This window comes from Emys orbicularis, chromosome 2, assembly GCF_028017835.1.
Source record: "Emys orbicularis isolate rEmyOrb1 chromosome 2, rEmyOrb1.hap1, whole genome shotgun sequence".
NCBI lineage: Eukaryota > Metazoa > Chordata > Testudines > Emydidae > Emys > Emys orbicularis.
Genome location: NC_088684.1, coordinates 297,845,665 through 297,865,332, shown reverse-complemented (window position 1 = coordinate 297,865,332; position 19,668 = coordinate 297,845,665). Strand labels below are relative to the sequence as shown.

General features: G+C 53.1%; 1 protein-coding gene across 1 annotated transcript in view; it reads left to right on the top strand.

Moving 5' to 3' along the window:
* Positions 1-19,405, top strand: part of LOC135873902 (uncharacterized) — a 35,116-nt gene extending 15,711 nt beyond the window's left edge. Inside the window, exons 2-3 of the mRNA XM_065398511.1 lie at positions 10,090-10,221; positions 15,660-19,405. Coding sequence (XP_065254583.1) covers positions 10,125-10,221; positions 15,660-19,405 — 3,843 coding nt within the window. The 5' untranslated portion in view covers positions 10,090-10,124. The remainder of the gene's footprint in view (positions 1-10,089; positions 10,222-15,659) is intronic.
* The last annotated feature ends 263 nt before the right edge of the window (positions 19,406-19,668 follow it).

Sequence of the window (19,668 nt, the reverse complement as noted above, 5' to 3'; positions counted from 1 at the left end):
CTGCTTCCTTCGGGTCCTAACTGCTCAGAGCCTGATTCTCCCCTGCCTACATCTCTCCTCCCACTGTCTCCCAGTCCCCTCGTCTTACTGCTTCCTTCGGGTCCCAACTGCTTAGAGCCTGATTCTCCCCTGCCTACATCTCTCCCCACACTGTCTCCCAGTCCCCTCGCCTTACTGCTTCCTTCGGGTCCTAACTGCTCAGAGCCTGATTCTCCCCTGCCTACATCTCTCCTCCCACTGTCTCCCAGTCCCCTCGTCTTACTGCTTCCTTCGGGTCCCAACTGCTTAGAGCCTGATTCTCCCCTGCCTACATCTCTCCTCCCACTGTCTCCCAGTCCCCTCGCCTTACTGCTTCCTTCGGGTCCTAACTGCTCAGAGCCTGATTCTCCCCTGCCTACATCTCTCCTCCCACTGTCTCCCAGTCCCCTCGTCTTACTGCTTCCTTCGGGTCCTAACTGCTCAGAGCCTGATTCTCCCCTGCCTACATCTCTCCTCCCACTGTCTCCCAGTCCCCTCGTCTTACTGCTTCCTTCGGGTCCCAACTGCTTAGAGCCTGATTCTCCCCTGCCTACATCTCTCCTCCCACTGTCTCCCAGTCCCCTCGCCTTACTGCTTCCTTCGGGTCCTAACTGCTTAGAGCCTGATTCTCCCCTGCCTACATCTCTCCTCCCACTGTCTCCCAGTCCCCTCGCCTTACTGCTTCCTTCGGGTCCTAACTGCTCAGAGCCTGATTCTCCCCTGCCTACATCTCTCCTCCCACTGTCTCCCAGTCCCCTCGTCTTACTGCTTCCTTCGGGTCCTAACTGCTCAGAGCCTGAGTCTCCCCTGCCCACATTTCTCCTCCCACTGTCTCCCAGTCCCCTCGCCTTACTGCTTCCTTCGGGTCCTAACTGCTCAGAGCCTGAGTCTCCCCTGCCTACATCTCTCCTCCCACTGTCTCCCAGTCCCCTCGCCTTACTGCTTCCTTCGGGTCCTAACTGCTCAGAGCCTGATTCTCCCCTGCCTACATCTCTCCTCCCACTGTCTCCCAGTCCCCTCGTCTTACTGCTTCCTTCGGGTCCCAACTGCTTAGAGCCTGATTCTCCCCTGCCCACATTTCTCCTCCCACTGTCTCCCAGTCCCCTCCTCTTACTGCTTCCTTCGGGTCCCAACTGCTCAGAGCCTGATTCTCCCCTGCCTACATCTCTCCTCCCACTGTCTCCCAGTCCCCTCGCCTTACTGCTTCCTTCGGGTCCTAACTGCTCAGAGCCTGATTCTCCCCTGCCCACATTTCTCCTCCCACTGTCTCCCAGTCCCCTCGTCTTACTGCTTCCTTCGGGTCCTAACTGCTCAGAGCCTGATTCTCCCCTGCCTACATCTCTCCTCCCACTGTCTCCCAGTCCCCTCGCCTTACTGCTTCCTTCGGGTCCTAACTGCTCAGAGCCTGATTCTCCCCTGCCTACATCTCTCCTCCCACTGTCTCCCAGTCCCCTCGTCTTACTGCTTCCTTCGGGTCCTAACTGCTCAGAGCCTGAGTCTCCCCTGCCTACATCTCTCCTCCCACTGTCTCCCAGTCCCCTCGTCTTACTGCTTCCTTCGGGTCCTAACTGCTCAGAGCCTGATTCTCCCCTGCCTACATCTCTCCTCCCACTGTCTCCCAGTCCCCTCGCCTTACTGCTTCCTTCGGGTCCTAACTGCTCAGAGCCTGAGTCTCCCCTGCCCACATTTCTCCTCCCACTGTCTCCCAGTCCCCTCCTCTTACTGCTTCCTTCGGGTCCCAACTGCTTAGAGCCTGATTCTCCCCTGCCTACATCTCTCCTCCCACTGTCTCCCAGTCCCCTCCTCTTACTGCTTCCTTCGGGTCCTAACTGCTCAGAGCCTGATTCTCCCCTGCCTACATCTCTCCTCCCACTGTCTCCCAGTCCCCTCGTCTTACTGCTTCCTTCGGGTCCCAACTGCTTAGAGCCTGATTCTCCCCTGCCTACATCTCTCCTCCCACTGTCTCCCAGTCCCCTCCTCTTACTGCTTCCTTCGGGTCCTAACTGCTCAGAGCCTGATTCTCCCCTGCCTACATCTCTCCTCCCACTGTCTCCCAGTCCCCTCGTCTTACTGCTTCCTTCGGGTCCTAACTGCTCAGAGCCTGATTCTCCCCTGCCTACATCTCTCCTCCCACTGTCTCCCAGTCCCCTCGCCTTACTGCTTCCTTCGGGTCCTAACTGCTCAGAGCCTGAGTCTCCCCTGCCCACATTTCTCCTCCCACTGTCTCCCAGTCCCCTCCTCTTACTGCTTCCTTCGGGTCCCAACTGCTTAGAGCCTGATTCTCCCCTGCCTACATCTCTCCTCCCACTGTCTCCCAGTCCCCTCCTCTTACTGCTTCCTTCGGGTCCTAACTGCTCAGAGCCTGATTCTCCCCTGCCTACATCTCTCCTCCCACTGTCTCCCAGTCCCCTCGTCTTACTGCTTCCTTCGGGTCCCAACTGCTTAGAGCCTGATTCTCCCCTGCCTACATCTCTCCTCCCACTGTCTCCCAGTCCCCTCGCCTTACTGCTTCCTTCGGGTCCTAACTGCTCAGAGCCTGATTCTCCCCTGCCTACATCTCTCCTCCCACTGTCTCCCAGTCCCCTCGTCTTACTGCTTCCTTCGGGTCCTAACTGCTCAGAGCCTGATTCTCCCCTGCCTACATCTCTCCTCCCACTGTCTCCCAGTCCCCTCGCCTTACTGCTTCCTTCGGGTCCTAACTGCTCAGAGCCTGATTCTCCCCTGCCTACATCTCTCCTCCCACTGTCTCCCAGTCCCCTCCTCTTACTGCTTCCTTCGGGTCCTAACTGCTCAGAGCCTGATTCTCCCCTGCCTACATCTCTCCTCCCACTGTCTCCCAGTCCCCTCCTCTTACTGCTTCCTTCGGGTCCCAACTGCTCAGAGCCTGAGTCTCCCCTGCCCACATTTCTCCTCCCACTGTCTCCCAGTCCCCTCCTCTTACTGCTTCCTTCGGGTCCCAACTGCTTAGAGCCTGATTCTCCCCTGCCTACATCTCTCCTCCCACTGTCTCCCAGTCCCCTCGTCTTACTGCTTCCTTCGGGTCCCAACTGCTTAGAGCCTGATTCTCCCCTGCCTACATCTCTCCTCCCACTGTCTCCCAGTCCCCTCGCCTTACTGCTTCCTTCGGGTCCTAACTGCTCAGAGCCTGATTCTCCCCTGCCTACATCTCTCCTCCCACTGTCTCCCAGGCTAGGTCTACACTACAGCGGGGGTCCGACCTAAGATACGCAACTTCAGCTACGTGAATACCGTAGCTGAAGTTGCGTATTTTAGGTCGGCTTACCTAGCGGTGAGGACGCGGGAAAGTCGACCGCTGCCGCGCTGCCGCCGACTCCGCTGCCGCCTCCTGCCGAGGTGGATTTCCGGAGTCGACGGCAGAGCGATCAGGGATCGATTTTACCGCGTCTTCACTAGACGCGGTAAGCCGATCCCCGATAAACCGATTGCTACCCGCCGGATCGGCGGGTAGTGAAGACAAAGCCCCAGTCCCCTCGTCTTACTGCTTCCTTCGGGTCCCAACTGCTTAGAGCCTGATTCTCCCCTGCCTACATCTCTCCCCACACTGTCTCCCAGTCCCCTCGCCTTACTGCTTCCTTCGGGTCCTAACTGCTCAGAGCCTGATTCTCCCCTGCCTACATCTCTCCTCCCACTGTCTCCCAGTCCCCTCGCCTTACTGCTTCCTTCGGGTCCTAACTGCTCAGAGCCTGATTCTCCCCTGCCTACATCTCTCCTCCCACTGTCTCCCAGTCCCCTCGTCTTACTGCTTCCTTCGGGTCCTAACTGCTCAGAGCCTGAGTCTCCCCTGCCCACATTTCTCCTCCCACTGTCTCCCAGTCCCCTCCTCTTACTGCTTCCTTCGGGTCCCAACTGCTCAGAGCCTGATTCTCCCCTGCCTACATCTCTCCTCCCACTGTCTCCCAGTCCCCTCGTCTTACTGCTTCCTTCGGGTCCTAACTGCTCAGAGCCTGATTCTCCCCTGCCTACATCTCTCCTCCCACTGTCTCCCAGTCCCCTCGCCTTACTGCTTCCTTCGGGTCCTAACTGCTCAGAGCCTGATTCTCCCCTGCCTACATCTCTCCTCCCACTGTCTCCCAGTCCCCTCGTCTTACTGCTTCCTTCGGGTCCTAACTGCTCAGAGCCTGATTCTCCCCTGCCTACATCTCTCCTCCCACTGTCTCCCAGTCCCCTCGCCTTACTGCTTCCTTCGGGTCCTAACTGCTCAGAGCCTGAGTCTCCCCTGCCCACATTTCTCCTCCCACTGTCTCCCAGTCCCCTCCTCTTACTGCTTCCTTCGGGTCCCAACTGCTTAGAGCCTGATTCTCCCCTGCCTACATCTCTCCTCCCACTGTCTCCCAGTCCCCTCCTCTTACTGCTTCCTTCGGGTCCTAACTGCTCAGAGCCTGATTCTCCCCTGCCTACATCTCTCCTCCCACTGTCTCCCAGTCCCCTCGTCTTACTGCTTCCTTCGGGTCCCAACTGCTTAGAGCCTGATTCTCCCCTGCCTACATCTCTCCTCCCACTGTCTCCCAGTCCCCTCGTCTTACTGCTTCCTTCGGGTCCCAACTGCTTAGAGCCTGATTCTCCCCTGCCTACATCTCTCCTCCCACTGTCTCCCAGTCCCCTCCTCTTACTGCTTCCTTCGGGTCCTAACTGCTCAGAGCCTGAGTCTCCCCTGCCCACATTTCTCCTCCCACTGTCTCCCACTCCCCTCGCCTTACTGCTTCCTTCGGGTCCTAACTGCTCAGAGCCTGATTCTCCCCTGCCTACATCTCTCCTCCCACTGTCTCCCAGTCCCCTCGTCTTACTGCTTCCTTCGGGTCCTAACTGCTCAGAGCCTGATTCTCCCCTGCCTACATCTCTCCTCCCACTGTCTCCCAGTCCCCTCGCCTTACTGCTTCCTTCGGGTCCTAACTGCTCAGAGCCTGAGTCTCCCCTGCCTACATCTCTCCTCCCACTGTCTCCCAGTCCCCTCGTCTTACTGCTTCCTTCGGGTCCTAACTGCTCAGAGCCTGATTCTCCCCTGCCTACATCTCTCCTCCCACTGTCTCCCAGTCCCCTCGTCTTACTGCTTCCTTCCGGTCCTAACTGCTCAGAGCCTGATTCTCCCCTGCCTACATCTCTCCTCCCACTGTCTCCCAGTCCCCTCGCCTTACTGCTTCCTTCGGGTCCTAACTGCTCAGAGCCTGAGTCTCCCCTGCCCACATTTCTCCTCCCACTGTCTCCCAGTCCCCTCGTCTTACTGCTTCCTTCGGGTCCTAACTGCTTAGAGCCTGATTCTCCCCTGCCTACATCTCTCCTCCCACTGTCTCCCAGTCCCCTCGTCTTACTGCTTCCTTCGGGTCCTAACTGCTCAGAGCCTGATTCTCCCCTGCCTACATCTCTCCTCCCACTGTCTCCCAGTCCCCTCCTCTTACTGCTTCCTTCGGGTCCCAACTGCTTAGAGCCTGATTCTCCCCTGCCTACATCTCTCCCCACACTGTCTCCCAGTCCCCTCGCCTTACTGCTTCCTTCGGGTCCTAACTGCTCAGAGCCTGATTCTCCCCTGCCTACATCTCTCCTCCCACTGTCTCCCAGTCCCCTCGCCTTACTGCTTCCTTCGGGTCCTAACTGCTCAGAGCCTGAGTCTCCCCTGCCTACATCTCTCCTCCCACTGTCTCCCAGTCCCCTCGTCTTACTGCTTCCTTCGGGTCCTAACTGCTCAGAGCCTGAGTCTCCCCTGCCTACATCTCTCCTCCCACTGTCTCCCAGTCCCCTCGTCTTACTGCTTCCTTCGGGTCCTAACTGCTCAGAGCCTGAGTCTCCCCTGCCCACATTTCTCCTCCCACTGTCTCCCAGTCCCCTCCTCTTACTGCTTCCTTCGGGTCCCAACTGCTTAGAGCCTGATTCTCCCCTGCCTACATCTCTCCTCCCACTGTCTCCCAGTCCCCTCGCCTTACTGCTTCCTTCGGGTCCTAACTGCTCAGAGCCTGATTCTCCCCTGCCTACATCTCTCCTCCCACTGTCTCCCAGTCCCCTCGTCTTACTGCTTCCTTCGGGTCCTAACTGCTCAGAGCCTGAGTCTCCCCTGCCCACATTTCTCCTCCCACTGTCTCCCAGTCCCCTCCTCTTACTGCTTCCTTCGGGTCCCAACTGCTTAGAGCCTGATTCTCCCCTGCCTACATCTCTCCTCCCACTGTCTCCCACTCCCCTCGTCTTACTGCTTCCTTCGGGTCCTAACTGCTCAGAGCCTGAGTCTCCCCTGCCCACATTTCTCCTCCCACTGTCTCCCAGTCCCCTCCTCTTACTGCTTCCTTCGGGTCCCAACTGCTCAGAGCCTGATTCTCCCCTGCCTACGTCTCTCCTCCCACTGTCTCCCAGTCCCCTCGCCTTACTGCTTCCTTCGGGTCCTAACTGCTCAGAGCCTGATTCTCCCCTGCCTACGTCTCTCCTCCCACTGTCTCCCAGTCCCCTCGCCTTACTGCTTCCTTCGGGTCCTAACTGCTCAGAGCCTGATTCTCCCCTGCCTACATCTCTCCTCCCACTGTCTCCCAGTCCCCTCGCCTTACTGCTTCCTTCGGGTCCTAACTGCTCAGAGCCTGATTCTCCCCTGCCTACATCTCTCCTCCCACTGTCTCCCAGTCCCCTCGCCTTACTGCTTCCTTCGGGTCCTAACTGCTCAGAGCCTGAGTCTCCCCTGCCTACATCTCTCCTCCCACTGTCTCCCAGTCCCCTCGCCTTACTGCTTCCTTCGGGTCCTAACTGCTCAGAGCCTGATTCTCCCCTGCCTACATCTCTCCTCCCACTGTCTCCCAGTCCCCTCGTCTTACTGCTTCCTTCGGGTCCTAACTGCTCAGAGCCTGATTCTCCCCTGCCTACATCTCTCCTCCCACTGTCTCCCAGTCCCCTCCTCTTACTGCTTCCTTCGGGTCCTAACTGCTCAGAGCCTGAGTCTCCCCTGCCTACATCTCTCCTCCCACTGTCTCCCAGTCCCCTCGTCTTACTGCTTCCTTCGGGTCCCAACTGCTTAGAGCCTGATTCTCCCCTGCCTACATCTCTCCTCCCACTGTCTCCCAGTCCCCTCGCCTTACTGCTTCCTTCGGGTCCTAACTGCTCAGAGCCTGATTCTCCCCTGCCCACATTTCTCCTCCCACTGTCTCCCAGTCCCCTCGTCTTACTGCTTCCTTCGGGTCCTAACTGCTTAGAGCCTGATTCTCCCCTGCCTACATCTCTCCTCCCACTGTCTCCCAGTCCCCTCGCCTTACTGCTTCCTTCGGGTCCTAACTGCTCAGAGCCTGAGTCTCCCCTGCCTACATCTCTCCTCCCACTGTCTCCCAGTCCCCTCGTCTTACTGCTTCCTTCGGGTCCTAACTGCTCAGAGCCTGATTCTCCCCTGCCTACATCTCTCCTCCCACTGTCTCCCAGTCCCCTCGTCTTACTGCTTCCTTCGGGTCCTAACTGCTCAGAGCCTGATTCTCCCCTGCCTACATCTCTCCTCCCACTGTCTCCCAGTCCCCTCGCCTTACTGCTTCCTTCGGGTCCTAACTGCTCAGAGCCTGATTCTCCCCTGCCTACATCTCTCCTCCCACTGTCTCCCAGTCCCCTCGCCTTACTGCTTCCTTCGGGTCCTAACTGCTCAGAGCCTGAGTCTCCCCTGCCCACATTTCTCCTCCCACTGTCTCCCAGTCCCCTCGTCTTACTGCTTCCTTCGGGTCCTAACTGCTTAGAGCCTGATTCTCCCCTGCCTACATCTCTCCTCCCACTGTCTCCCAGTCCCCTCGTCTTACTGCTTCCTTCGGGTCCTAACTGCTCAGAGCCTGATTCTCCCCTGCCTACATCTCTCCTCCCACTGTCTCCCAGTCCCCTCCTCTTACTGCTTCCTTCGGGTCCCAACTGCTTAGAGCCTGATTCTCCCCTGCCTACATCTCTCCCCACACTGTCTCCCAGTCCCCTCCTCTTACTGCTTCCTTCGGGTCCCAACTGCTTAGAGCCTGATTCTCCCCTGCCTACATCTCTCCTCCCACTGTCTCCCAGTCCCCTCGCCTTACTGCTTCCTTCGGGTCCTAACTGCTCAGAGCCTGATTCTCCCCTGCCTACATCTCTCCTCCCACTGTCTCCCAGTCCCCTCGCCTTACTGCTTCCTTCGGGTCCTAACTGCTCAGAGCCTGATTCTCCCCTGCCTACATCTCTCCTCCCACTGTCTCCCAGTCCCCTCGTCTTACTGCTTCCTTCGGGTCCTAACTGCTCAGAGCCTGAGTCTCCCCTGCCCACATTTCTCCTCCCACTGTCTCCCAGTCCCCTCCTCTTACTGCTTCCTTCGGGTCCCAACTGCTTAGAGCCTGATTCTCCCCTGCCTACATCTCTCCTCCCACTGTCTCCCAGTCCCCTCGCCTTACTGCTTCCTTCGGGTCCTAACTGCTCAGAGCCTGATTCTCCCCTGCCTACATCTCTCCTCCCACTGTCTCCCAGTCCCCTCGTCTTACTGCTTCCTTCGGGTCCCAACTGCTTAGAGCCTGATTCTCCCCTGCCTACATCTCTCCTCCCACTGTCTCCCAGTCCCCTCGTCTTACTGCTTCCTTCGGGTCCTAACTGCTCAGAGCCTGATTCTCCCCTGCCTACATCTCTCCTCCCACTGTCTCCCAGTCCCCTCGCCTTACTGCTTCCTTCGGGTCCTAACTGCTCAGAGCCTGATTCTCCCCTGCCTACATCTCTCCTCCCACTGTCTCCCAGTCCCCTCGTCTTACTGCTTCCTTCGGGTCCTAACTGCTCAGAGCCTGAGTCTCCCCTGCCCACATTTCTCCTCCCACTGTCTCCCAGTCCCCTCCTCTTACTGCTTCCTTCGGGTCCCAACTGCTTAGAGCCTGATTCTCCCCTGCCTACATCTCTCCTCCCACTGTCTCCCAGTCCCCTCGCCTTACTGCTTCCTTCGGGTCCTAACTGCTCAGAGCCTGATTCTCCCCTGCCTACATCTCTCCTCCCACTGTCTCCCAGTCCCCTCGTCTTACTGCTTCCTTCGGGTCCCAACTGCTTAGAGCCTGATTCTCCCCTGCCTACATCTCTCCTCCCACTGTCTCCCAGTCCCCTCGCCTTACTGCTTCCTTCGGGTCCTAACTGCTCAGAGCCTGATTCTCCCCTGCCTACATCTCTCCTCCCACTGTCTCCCAGTCCCCTCGTCTTACTGCTTCCTTCGGGTCCTAACTGCTCAGAGCCTGAGTCTCCCCTGCCTACATCTCTCCTCCCACTGTCTCCCAGTCCCCTCGTCTTACTGCTTCCTTCGGGTCCTAACTGCTCAGAGCCTGAGTCTCCCCTGCCCACATTTCTCCTCCCACTGTCTCCCAGTCCCCTCCTCTTACTGCTTCCTTCGGGTCCCAACTGCTTAGAGCCTGAGTCTCCCCTGCCTACATCTCTCCTCCCACTGTCTCCCAGTCCCCTCGTCTTACTGCTTCCTTCGGGTCCTAACTGCTTAGAGCCTGATTCTCCCCTGCCTGGTGCCTGCGTCATTTTTGACACCTGTGCAAAAGTGGGTTTAAAATGCTACCAGACCAGAGTCGACGCATTTCATACTTGCTTTGTAGGGGTGTCAGTGACGACACCGGGTATAAAGCAGTGAAGAGTCAGGCCTCCTACCCCAGTCTGCCTTATCCTGTCCAACCATCTCCTTCTCTCCCCCTTCAGCTTTCTCCTTCAAACCCACTTCTTCCAGCAACCCTGCCCTAGCTGAGCTCACCAGCTTTCCACACCCACATTTCCCTTCACTGTTGCCCAGAGCTCTGTGTTTGCACTAGACCGTGAGATCACTGAAATCCCCCAGTCATGTCAGTAGCATCAAAATGATGCACAAAGGAGTGAAACTAGCCCTTTTACCAGGCTCCTGCATGGACTAGTTACTGTTGGGAATCAGTTTCTGGGCCCTCAGTACGATGCACCTGAGTGTGTGTCAGGAAGTGACATAGATCCATGCTCACAAACTCACACTTCCAGTGTGATGAACCCAACTCACCTGGTCGGAGAGGTGTGAAGTTCGCAGCCAAGGAGAAGCATTTGAATCTGCTGCCCCCTGGAGGACCTAAGTGTAACACGAGTTATTTCTTGCAGGTGTGACACAGAGGAAAGTGGTTGGACGTTAAACCATGGCCATGTCAGCTGACACCATTGAGCTGCCGGCTCTGGGCCGCCCGTTCCAGCTGGGGATGTTGTACGACTGCCGCAGCGACTCCCTCATCCCAGGTAATTCCCCAGCTGTAGCCCCTGAACTCAGGAGTGAGAGGAGGAAAGGGTCACAGTCAAACCCCTTCACACCTGAGAACGAGCCCAGTGCGCTGTGAGTGACCTGCTTATGGGTATTACAGAAATGGCCCAGAACATTCCCCAGGGTCTGGGCTGAAGTAACTGCATGGGGCAGGAGGTACGCGCGTTGGGCTGGTGACCTGCTGCCATTGGTTCTGGATCATGTAGAACTAAAACATCTCACGTGCCTGATTAAAAGTAACTACTCGCTGCCCACTTGGGAGGGTTTATTTTCCCCTAATCTTTTCTCGGGGTGGCTGCTCTCTCACATCCCCACCCACCAACCAAGAGACTCTAAACATCCCCTCCCTGGCATTTAGTAACCTAAGAATATAAGAATGGCTCTACTGGGTCAGGCCAGTGGTCCACCTAGCCCAGTATCCTGTCTTCTGACAGTGGCCAATGCCAGATGCCTCAGAGGTAATGAACAGAACAGAGCAATCATTAAGTGATCCATCCCCTGTCGTCCAGTCCCAGGTTCTGGCAAACAGAGGTTTAGGGACACCCAGAGCCTGGGGTTGCACCCTGACCATCTTGGCTAATAGCCATTTATGGACCTGTTCTCCAGGAACTGATCTAATTATTTTTTGTACCCAGTTATAACCTGTCTCATGATGGACTCCTAACTGGCCTGGTCACCCCCCGTCTATCTTAAGGCCACCCCAGCTCCAGCCACCGAACAGCTGTTCTGTGCACAAGGAGGCTAATATTGGGAGATCAAATGTCTCGGTAATGCAGTTGAAGGAAACAAGAGTCTGACTCTTTTCACAGATTCATAGATATTAAGGCCAGAAGAAACCATCAGAGCCACTAGTCTGTATATCATAGGCCATTAAATTTCACCTCGTTACCCCTCTATTGAGCCCAGGAACTTGTGTTTGACTAAAGTCAGCTTGAGTTTGACTCGGATGCCAGGCAGCCACTTTCTCCCTGACTCTTCTCCAGCCCTCCCATCCCCTGAGGAGCTCTCCCACCCGATGTGCACCACTGGAACCTCCAGCCGGGCGCTGGCTCTGCCCTATGCATGGCCATGTGCCGGCCTCCTCCCCAGTTCCTCGCAGGCCGAGCCGTTAGCAGAGCTCCCTTTGGCATGACAGGAGTCACTAGTGCGGGCCCCACAGGCGGCGAGTTATATGGGCCCGTGGTGCCTGAGCACCAGGAATATTCAGGGCTGGGGGCTGTGCTCCACCCATATCTGGAGCTGGGTTTCTCCCCTGGCCCTGCCTAGAGTGGACCCCGGCCCCCGCCGCCAGCCCCCCCCCATCCCGGAGCGTCCCCCACCCCACCCCCGGAGCTTCCCTGCCTGAAAGAAAACAGCAGGTGCCTCTCCCTTGCTTGTGCTGCCCGCAGCCTGCTGCTGTTTCTGCCTAGGGCTATAGCAGCACAGGAGGAGGGGGAGCAGGACAGGAGAGGGGGGAGGATGGAGGAGGCACACACATGTTTTGCATCCCTCCCCTCCCCTGGCACCCACCGGGAGGAGACGCCAAGGGGGCTTCTGTCCGGGAGACGGACATCTGGAGTGGACTTCACTCACCTGAGCAGCTGCTGGGGCTTCGGTGAGTGTTTGACCCTGTGATCCACCCCCCCCCCCGCAGCCCCCACTCCTGCCCAACGCTGGGCAAGGGGAAGCCCCATCCCCCACCCCTAGTGAGGCTAGGGTGAGGGGCAGCAGGCTGCAGGGGAGGAAGGAAGCCACATGTGATGGCAGTCCCCTTCCCCCTCCCCCAGCACCCACCGGCCCACCACAGGGGAGATGGCAGTCCCCTTCCCCCTCCCCCAGCACCCAAAGCCGGGGCCCACCCCCATTTTCCTGTCCTAGCTATGCCACTGGTTTAGGCATCTAAATACCTTTAAAAATCTGGCCCTACATTTCTTTGCTAACAGCAACTAGCTGCAAATCCCGCTGGCAGACGAGTCTCTCCTTCCCCTGTCTGGCTGGTTAGATCTGCAGAAGTCAGTGGGAGCTGCGCTTTGTACATATGAAGTTCTATAAAACTGCTAAAAGCGCTGAAGAAAACTCAGGCCCTGGGCTTCTCAAGTCAGGCACCCAAATGAGTGGCTGTTTTGTCCTTACTCTCTGTGCCTCAGTTCCTCACCCGTAAAATAGGGATATTTACATCCCTCTGCCTCCCAGGGGTGCTGTGAAGAGAAGTGGGTGAATGTTCTTGAAGCACTTGGATATTACAGTGATGGGCACCCGGGAGGAAATGAACAGTTCTGGATTCAGTGCAGGGGTTGAGTAGTGTCCAGTAACTCAGGCCGGGAGCCAGGGCCGACGAAGGGGCGGGGGAGGCCAGTACAAATTACCGGGGCCAGGCGGTCCGGAAGGGGGTCTGGGGCCCGGCTTCCCCCCACCTCTCGTCGGCCCTGTTTAGCCAGTCCGCCCTTGCTGGGCGGCCCGAAAAAATTCCGGGCCCGGCTTCCCCCCCACCCCTTGTCGGTCCTGTTTAGCTGGTCTGCCCTTGCTGGGAGGCCCGAAAAAAAAATTTCAGTGGGGCCCGAACCCGCTCTCGGCAGCCCTGCCTGGGGCCACACATTGAAAACCTACCTCAAAACAGATTTTTAATCTGAGTTATTTGCTTTCCTGACCTTTTACTGCTTGGCTTTGAAACCTTCAAATTCTTAATGTCAAGGTTTTTTAAATTTAAGTTTAGAGATATTGTAGTGCAGAAGCAGCTAGTACAGCAGTTCTCAAACTGTGGGCTGGGACCCCAAAGTGGGTTACGACCCCATTTTAATGGAGTCACCAGGGCTGGCTTAGACTTGCTGGGTCCCACAGGCTTCAGCCCTGGGCGGCGGGGCTCAGGTTACAAGCCCCTGCCTGGACTTTGGCCCCCCGTCTGGGGCAGCGTGACTTGGGCTTTGGCTTTGGCTCCTCCACCCAGGGCAGCGGGGCTCAGGCTTTGGTTCCCCCTTCCTGGGCTCATGTAGTAATTTTTAGTGTCTTAAGGGGGTTGTGGTGCAATGAAGTTTGAGAACCCCTGAGCTAGGACAATCTGGGAGATGCTTTGGGATCCATGTGGATGATGATATTGATCCAAGAATAAGTGCCCAGTCCGGTGCCTAAACCTCCTTTAAGGCCCCAGCTCAGGAAGGTACTTACACATGCATGTGACTTTAAGCCCCACTGAAGTCAGTTAACACTTGTACTGTGCCTGAATGTGAACATGGTGATCCAGATGGGGATGTATCTTGCAGTCCCCAGCTCCAAAGGAGCCCTTCCTCCATTAGGGACAGGGTCCTGTATTTGTGTATCAGACTCTTCCAGATCGTATATTTTGTTGATAACTCATTTTACAAAATAACAGACTTTGGTAGACAGAGCTACCAGAACGTAACTGTTGGTTCTTCATGCAGGTTCTCTGTTGTCTAAGACACACCACAAAGGGGTGAGAGTTCTAGAACGTGTGTGTATTTTTATGTGAGTTCAGCAGTGAGGGAGAAAGGGGTTGGTGATAAACAAAGCTAATGCCAAGTGCATCACATGCCACACAGAACTAGCTGTCTGCAGAAATCTTACTGCGAGGGACAGCAATAGGCAGACAAAAAGAAGTGAGAGCATGGGTGTAACGATGCTGGCTTTGGTGGGACACAACTGAGTATCAATTCAGGACAAATTGCTTAGAGCAGGACAGTCACAGCCCCAGGCTGGGTTTCCTTTACTTCTAAGGCATCACCAAACCAGCCAAACAGAGAGGACTTCGGTCTCGCCCCACTGGCTAACCACAAGTCACACAAGCAATTCCCTCAGACACTCCAGTTTCCCAGTATCACCACCAGTGCTACTCGTTATGGAGATGAATGGTTTGGAAAACCAATACCCCATTAAAAGAAGAAAGGTTCTCTCAATCCCAAAAGGACCAAACCCCAGACCCAGGTCAATATGCCAGTCAGATCTTACCCACAAATCACGCTGTTGCCAATCCTTTAGAATCAAAAATCTAAAGGTTTATTCATAAAAGGAAAAAGATATAGATGAGAGCTAGAATTGGTTAAATTGAATCAATTACATACAGTGATGGCAAAGTTCTTGGTTCAGGCTTGTAGCAGTGATGAATAAACTGCAGGTTCAAATCAAGTCTCTGGAGTCCATCCACAGCTGGGATGGGTCATTCAGTCCTTTGTTCAGAGCTTCAGTTTGTAGCAAGGTTCCTCCAGAAGTAAGAAGCAGGATTGAAGACAAAATGGAGCAGTTTCCAGGGCCTTTTATATTCTCTGTCTTGTGAGCGGAAACCCCTTGGTTCTCCTGTGCAAAATCACAGCAACAAGATGGAGTTTGTAGTCACATGGGCAAGTCACACGTCCATGCATGACTCAGTTCTTTACAGGCCGACGCCATTGTTTACATGTTAGGAAAGCTCAGATGTGGATTGGCGTCTCCCAAAGTTCATTGTTAGCTTAAGTGTTTCTTGATTGGGCACTTACTCAGAATAGTCCTTTCTCAAGAAGCTGACCAAATGCTTCACTGAGGCTACTTAGAATCAAAACACATTGAGATACAAGTACATAGCCAATACTACAAAATGATACACATATACAGACAGCATAATCATAACCAGCAAATCATAACCTCATTCACCTTACACGACAACCTTTGTACAATATTTGCTGCAAATATATAACAGTGGTTGCAACAATGATCTATATGGTCATAGTTTATGTCAATAACATCATAGTGGGCATGTCTAGCTACATACATGACCAAAACTAAGCTCAATTACAAACACAATTTAGTTTACCATAAACTTTGGAAATCCACAGTCAACCTGTGGAACTCTTTGCCAGAGGATGTTGTGAAGGCCCAGACTATAACAAGGTTCAAAAAGGAACTAGATAAATTCATGGAGGACAGATCCATCAATGGCTATTGGCCAGGATGGGCAGGGATGGTGTCCCCAGCCTCTGTTTGGCAGAAGCTAGGAATGGGCGATAGGGAATCATCAAGTGATCCATCCCCTGTTCTGTTCATTCCCTCCAGGGTACCTGGCATTGGCCACTGTCGGAAGACAGGATACTGGGCTAGTTGGATCTTTGCTCTGACCCAGTATGGCCGTTCTTATAAGTGCATGTACGCATAACAATCTCATTATCAGCTGCTGAAACTGCCCTAGGTGCAGCAGGCTACAGTAAAAATGTCATGTTAATTATAACTTTGCAGAGTCAGGGTTGTGTGTTTATGTTAGACTTATAAATGAATGAATGCTAATCTATGTTTATTCTCGCACAGACACAATGAGTGAAGCATGTTACCAGATCAGACAGTTTGTTCAGGGACATTCAGCTCTTCTTTTAATGTTAGAAAATGTCTTGCAGTTACAGAACAGAAAGGTTTCTTACCCTCTCTGCCATTTACCATGTGTCTGTCTGTACTATTCTAGGCATCACTTTATGGGACCTGGAGACACTTCAAAATCATGTAGACACAAAACCACAATCCAAGACTGAACTTCAGATTGTTGCATCTGATGCCACTGAAGACAAGGCCTCTGCCCTCAGTGTCACAGCATCGCTGAACGCCAGTTTCCTGTCTGGCCTGGTGGAAGTGAATGGAGCCGCAGAATATTTAAGTGATACCAAGACATCAAAACATCAAGCCCGTGTTTCTCTCCAGTACTCAACTACAACACAGTTTAAGCAGCTGACCATGAGCCATTTAGGGCACCATAATATCTCTTACCCTGATGTGTTTGACCAAGGCACGGCCACCCACGTGGTCACGGCTGTGCTGTACGGGGCGCAGGCTTTTTTTGTCTTTGATCAGGACGTTTCTTCATCTGAGAACATGCAAGACATACAGGGAAAACTCCAGGTTATCATTAAAAAGATACCCCTGGTTTCCATCGAAGGGAAAGGATCTCTCAAAATGGATGACACGGAAAAAGCACAAGCTGAAAAACTTAGTTGTAAGTTTTATGGTGATTTTGCTCTTCAGAACAATCCAGTTACTTACCAAGATGCCATGAAAACCTATTCCACTCTCCCGAAGCTGCTGGGTGACAGTGGGGAGAAGGCCGTACCAGTGAGAGTCTGGCTGTACCCGCTGACCAAGCTGGATTCCAGAGCGGCTCAGGTCGTGCGTGAGATCAGCACAGAACTGATCTTTGATGTTCAAACCGCCCTGGAGCAACTGACAGAATTAGACATGCGATGCAATGATGCATTGAAGAATCCAATTGCCTCAACCTTCCCCGAAATCAAGAGTAAAATCCAGCAATTCAAAGATATCTGTAAGCAACACAGACAGACATTCCAGAAACAGCTAGCAGGACTCTTACCCTCCATTCGTGGAGGTGGAGAAGAGGAAGGGGCCCTGGTGGACGTTTTAATCTGCAAAAACCGATCACTGTTCAATACCCAGCAACTCAATGAATTTCTGGATAAAAAGGAACGAGAAATGAATTTTGTCAAAACCTATATTTCTGCCATAAAGGATGTGGAAGTAGTGTCCTCCCAGAATAAACTGGATGAAATAGTAGTTGATCTTAAGAATGACTTTGTTGTCTCCTTTATGTTCACTTCATTACATGAAGAGGAACCATATTTATCAGATTTAAAACTCTACCTTCAGACCCAGTTTATGAAGAATACCCAAGATCCTGCATCAGTCAGTTATGTCAGCGACAAATCCAAACTGTGGTTTGAGGACAAACAGAGGAAAGAAAATGTCCGAAAATCTGCAAAATCCATTTCAGACTTTGCCCGTGTCAATAAATCTAATGGGAAGACTCGATTCATTGTGGCCTCGGTCCCAGACAAGGACAATCCGGGAGCTTCAATTTACCTCTATGAAAATGGAGACCTGGTCAGCACTAACTATGAACCTCCATCAAAACCTCTTCCTCTCCTGATAGATGGAGTCAGAAATGACCATGTGCATCTCACGTTTAAACCAGCAGCCTTTGGGAGAAAGGAGATATCTTGCTATCTGGTGGAGTACAGAATGGTAGGGCAGGAGAACTGGATGGCTGTGGATGTAAATAACACACAAGAGACATTCACAGTAACAGGGCTACGTCCAAACACCAAGTACCAGTTCCGATACACGGCAGTGAGCAAACCAGGGCTCAGCGAGAGCAGCGACATGAGTGATCCTGTGAAGACTCTTCCCCCTATCAGCCCTCCTGGGAAGCCAGAAAAAGTTACTGTAGAATCATCAGCCATCACTCTCACCTGGAAGAGTCCAAGTGTCATTGGAGATGGAGTCAGTATAAGGGCATATAAGGTGGACTATAAAGAGGAAGCTGGAGGTGAGCAGAAAGACAAATGGCTGGAACGAAGGACAGGAGAGAGAACAGAGTTCTGTACCATTGGTGGACTGAGGCCTGAGACTCCCTACAGATTCCGGGTGTCGGCTGTGTGTGCGGATGGGGCTGTGAGTGCCCCAAGTGAGGAGGTTATTGTTTCAACACAAAGAAAAGAAGAATCAAATAAATTAGCAGACTTTCTGCGCAAAAAGAGCAAGCTCATAAAAAAAGGGCAGCCGTCAGTCTATGCCCTTCCATTAGACAAGATAGCATTAGGTCCTATGTCATCTTATCTGAAGTGCAGACTTGGAGAAAAGACACATCATGTCTCTAAAAAAGTGATTATGGTGATGGGAGCAACTGGGTCAGGGAAAACTACACTCATCAATGGGATGATCAACTATGTCCTGGGTGTGCAGTGGAAAGATGAATTCAGATTCAAACTAATCCATGAAACTACAAACAGAAGCCAAGCCCAGAGCCAGACATCTGAAGTGACTGCCTACGAGGTCAATTGCAAGGAGGGCTTCAAAGTCCCTTATTCCCTGACTATAATAGACACCCCGGGATTTGGTGATACTAGAGGAATTGAACATGACATAAAGTTAACTGAGCAAATCAGAGCATTTTTTTCCACTCCAGGGGCCATTGATCAAATAGACGCCGTCTGCTTTGTAGTTCAAGCCTCCTCAGCTCGTTTGACACACTCCCAGAAGTATGTGTTTGACTCAGTGCTCTCCATTTTTGGGAAGGATATAAAAGACAATATACAAATCCTGATCACCTTCGCAGATGGACAGACGCCCCCTGTCCTGGAGGCCATTAACGCGTCTGAGGTGCCTTGTACTAAAGATGCTCAGGGTGTCCCTGTTCATTTCAAATTCAACAACTCCGCACTGTTTGCCAGCAATGCTGGAGCTGGCAAGGGCAGCTGTAATTTTGATGCAATGTTCTGGGAAATGGGAGCTAGCAGCATGGAGACTTTTTTTAAGTCCTTAAGATCTTTAAAGACTAAAAGTTTAACATTAACCCAGGAAGTTCTCAGAGAGCGGAAGGAGCTGGAGACGGCCGTGCAAGGGCTGCAGCCGCAAATCAAAGCTGGCCTGACCAAGCTAGAGGAGCTAAGACAGACTGAGCGAGCTCTGGAACAGCATAAGGGTCATATGGAGGCCAATAAAAACTTTGAGTACGAGGTAGAACGAACAGTGGCAGTGAAAGAAGACATCAGTGGCACAGGTTTGTTTCTAACAAACTGCCAGGTGTGTCACTTCACATGTCACGATAACTGTATATATGCTGATGATAAAGACAAGTACAAATGTTGGGCTATGGACAGTTCTGGAAAGTGCAGGATTTGTCCTGGTAAATGTGTGTGGAACGTTCACTTCAATCAACAGTACAAGTGGGGATATGAAGTCAAAAAAGAGAAAAAAACCTATGCAGAGCTGCAGGAAAAGTACAAAAAGGCCTCTGATGAGGTGATGACGACAGAGAAGGTTTTTGAGAGGCTGTGTGAGGAATACACTAGAGTAGAAGTTATAGTACTAAAGCTCATTAAGAGATCATCTCTCAGCCTCCAACGCCTGCAAGAAATTGCCTTAAAACCAAACCCACTGTCCACTCCGGAATACATTGACCTGATGATCATGTCAGAAGAGCAGGAAGTGAAGCCTGGGTCCCTGGGACGCATAAAATCGCTGAAGGAGGTGAGAGAACAGGCTGTGATAATAACCAAGATCGCCAATAAAGAGGAACTGCTGCCAGCAGAGAAGGAAAAGTACAGGAAGCATGGAACACAAGAGATGGGAATCATGAATTTTGGCAAGAAGCTCAAAGAAGGGTATAATATGGCAAGAGATTGGTGGTCTGATGGAAAATAGCCTGCAGTGAATCTCCTCACACCTGAACCATGAAAGCCTGTAAAACAAACACACTTTTCAGCTTTTATTCAGGAATGGGGACTTCTGCTATTTTTACATTCCAGCTGTATAGATATTTGGAAAATGGATCTTTATGCCATAGATTTTAAAGCCAGAAGTGCCCATTAGATCAGGGGTTCTCAAACTTTATTTTTTTTTAACTGGGCCAAACTTTGAAAATAGTTCAGGCTGTGATGACTTCCCCCCCCCCCCCCCAAAAAAAG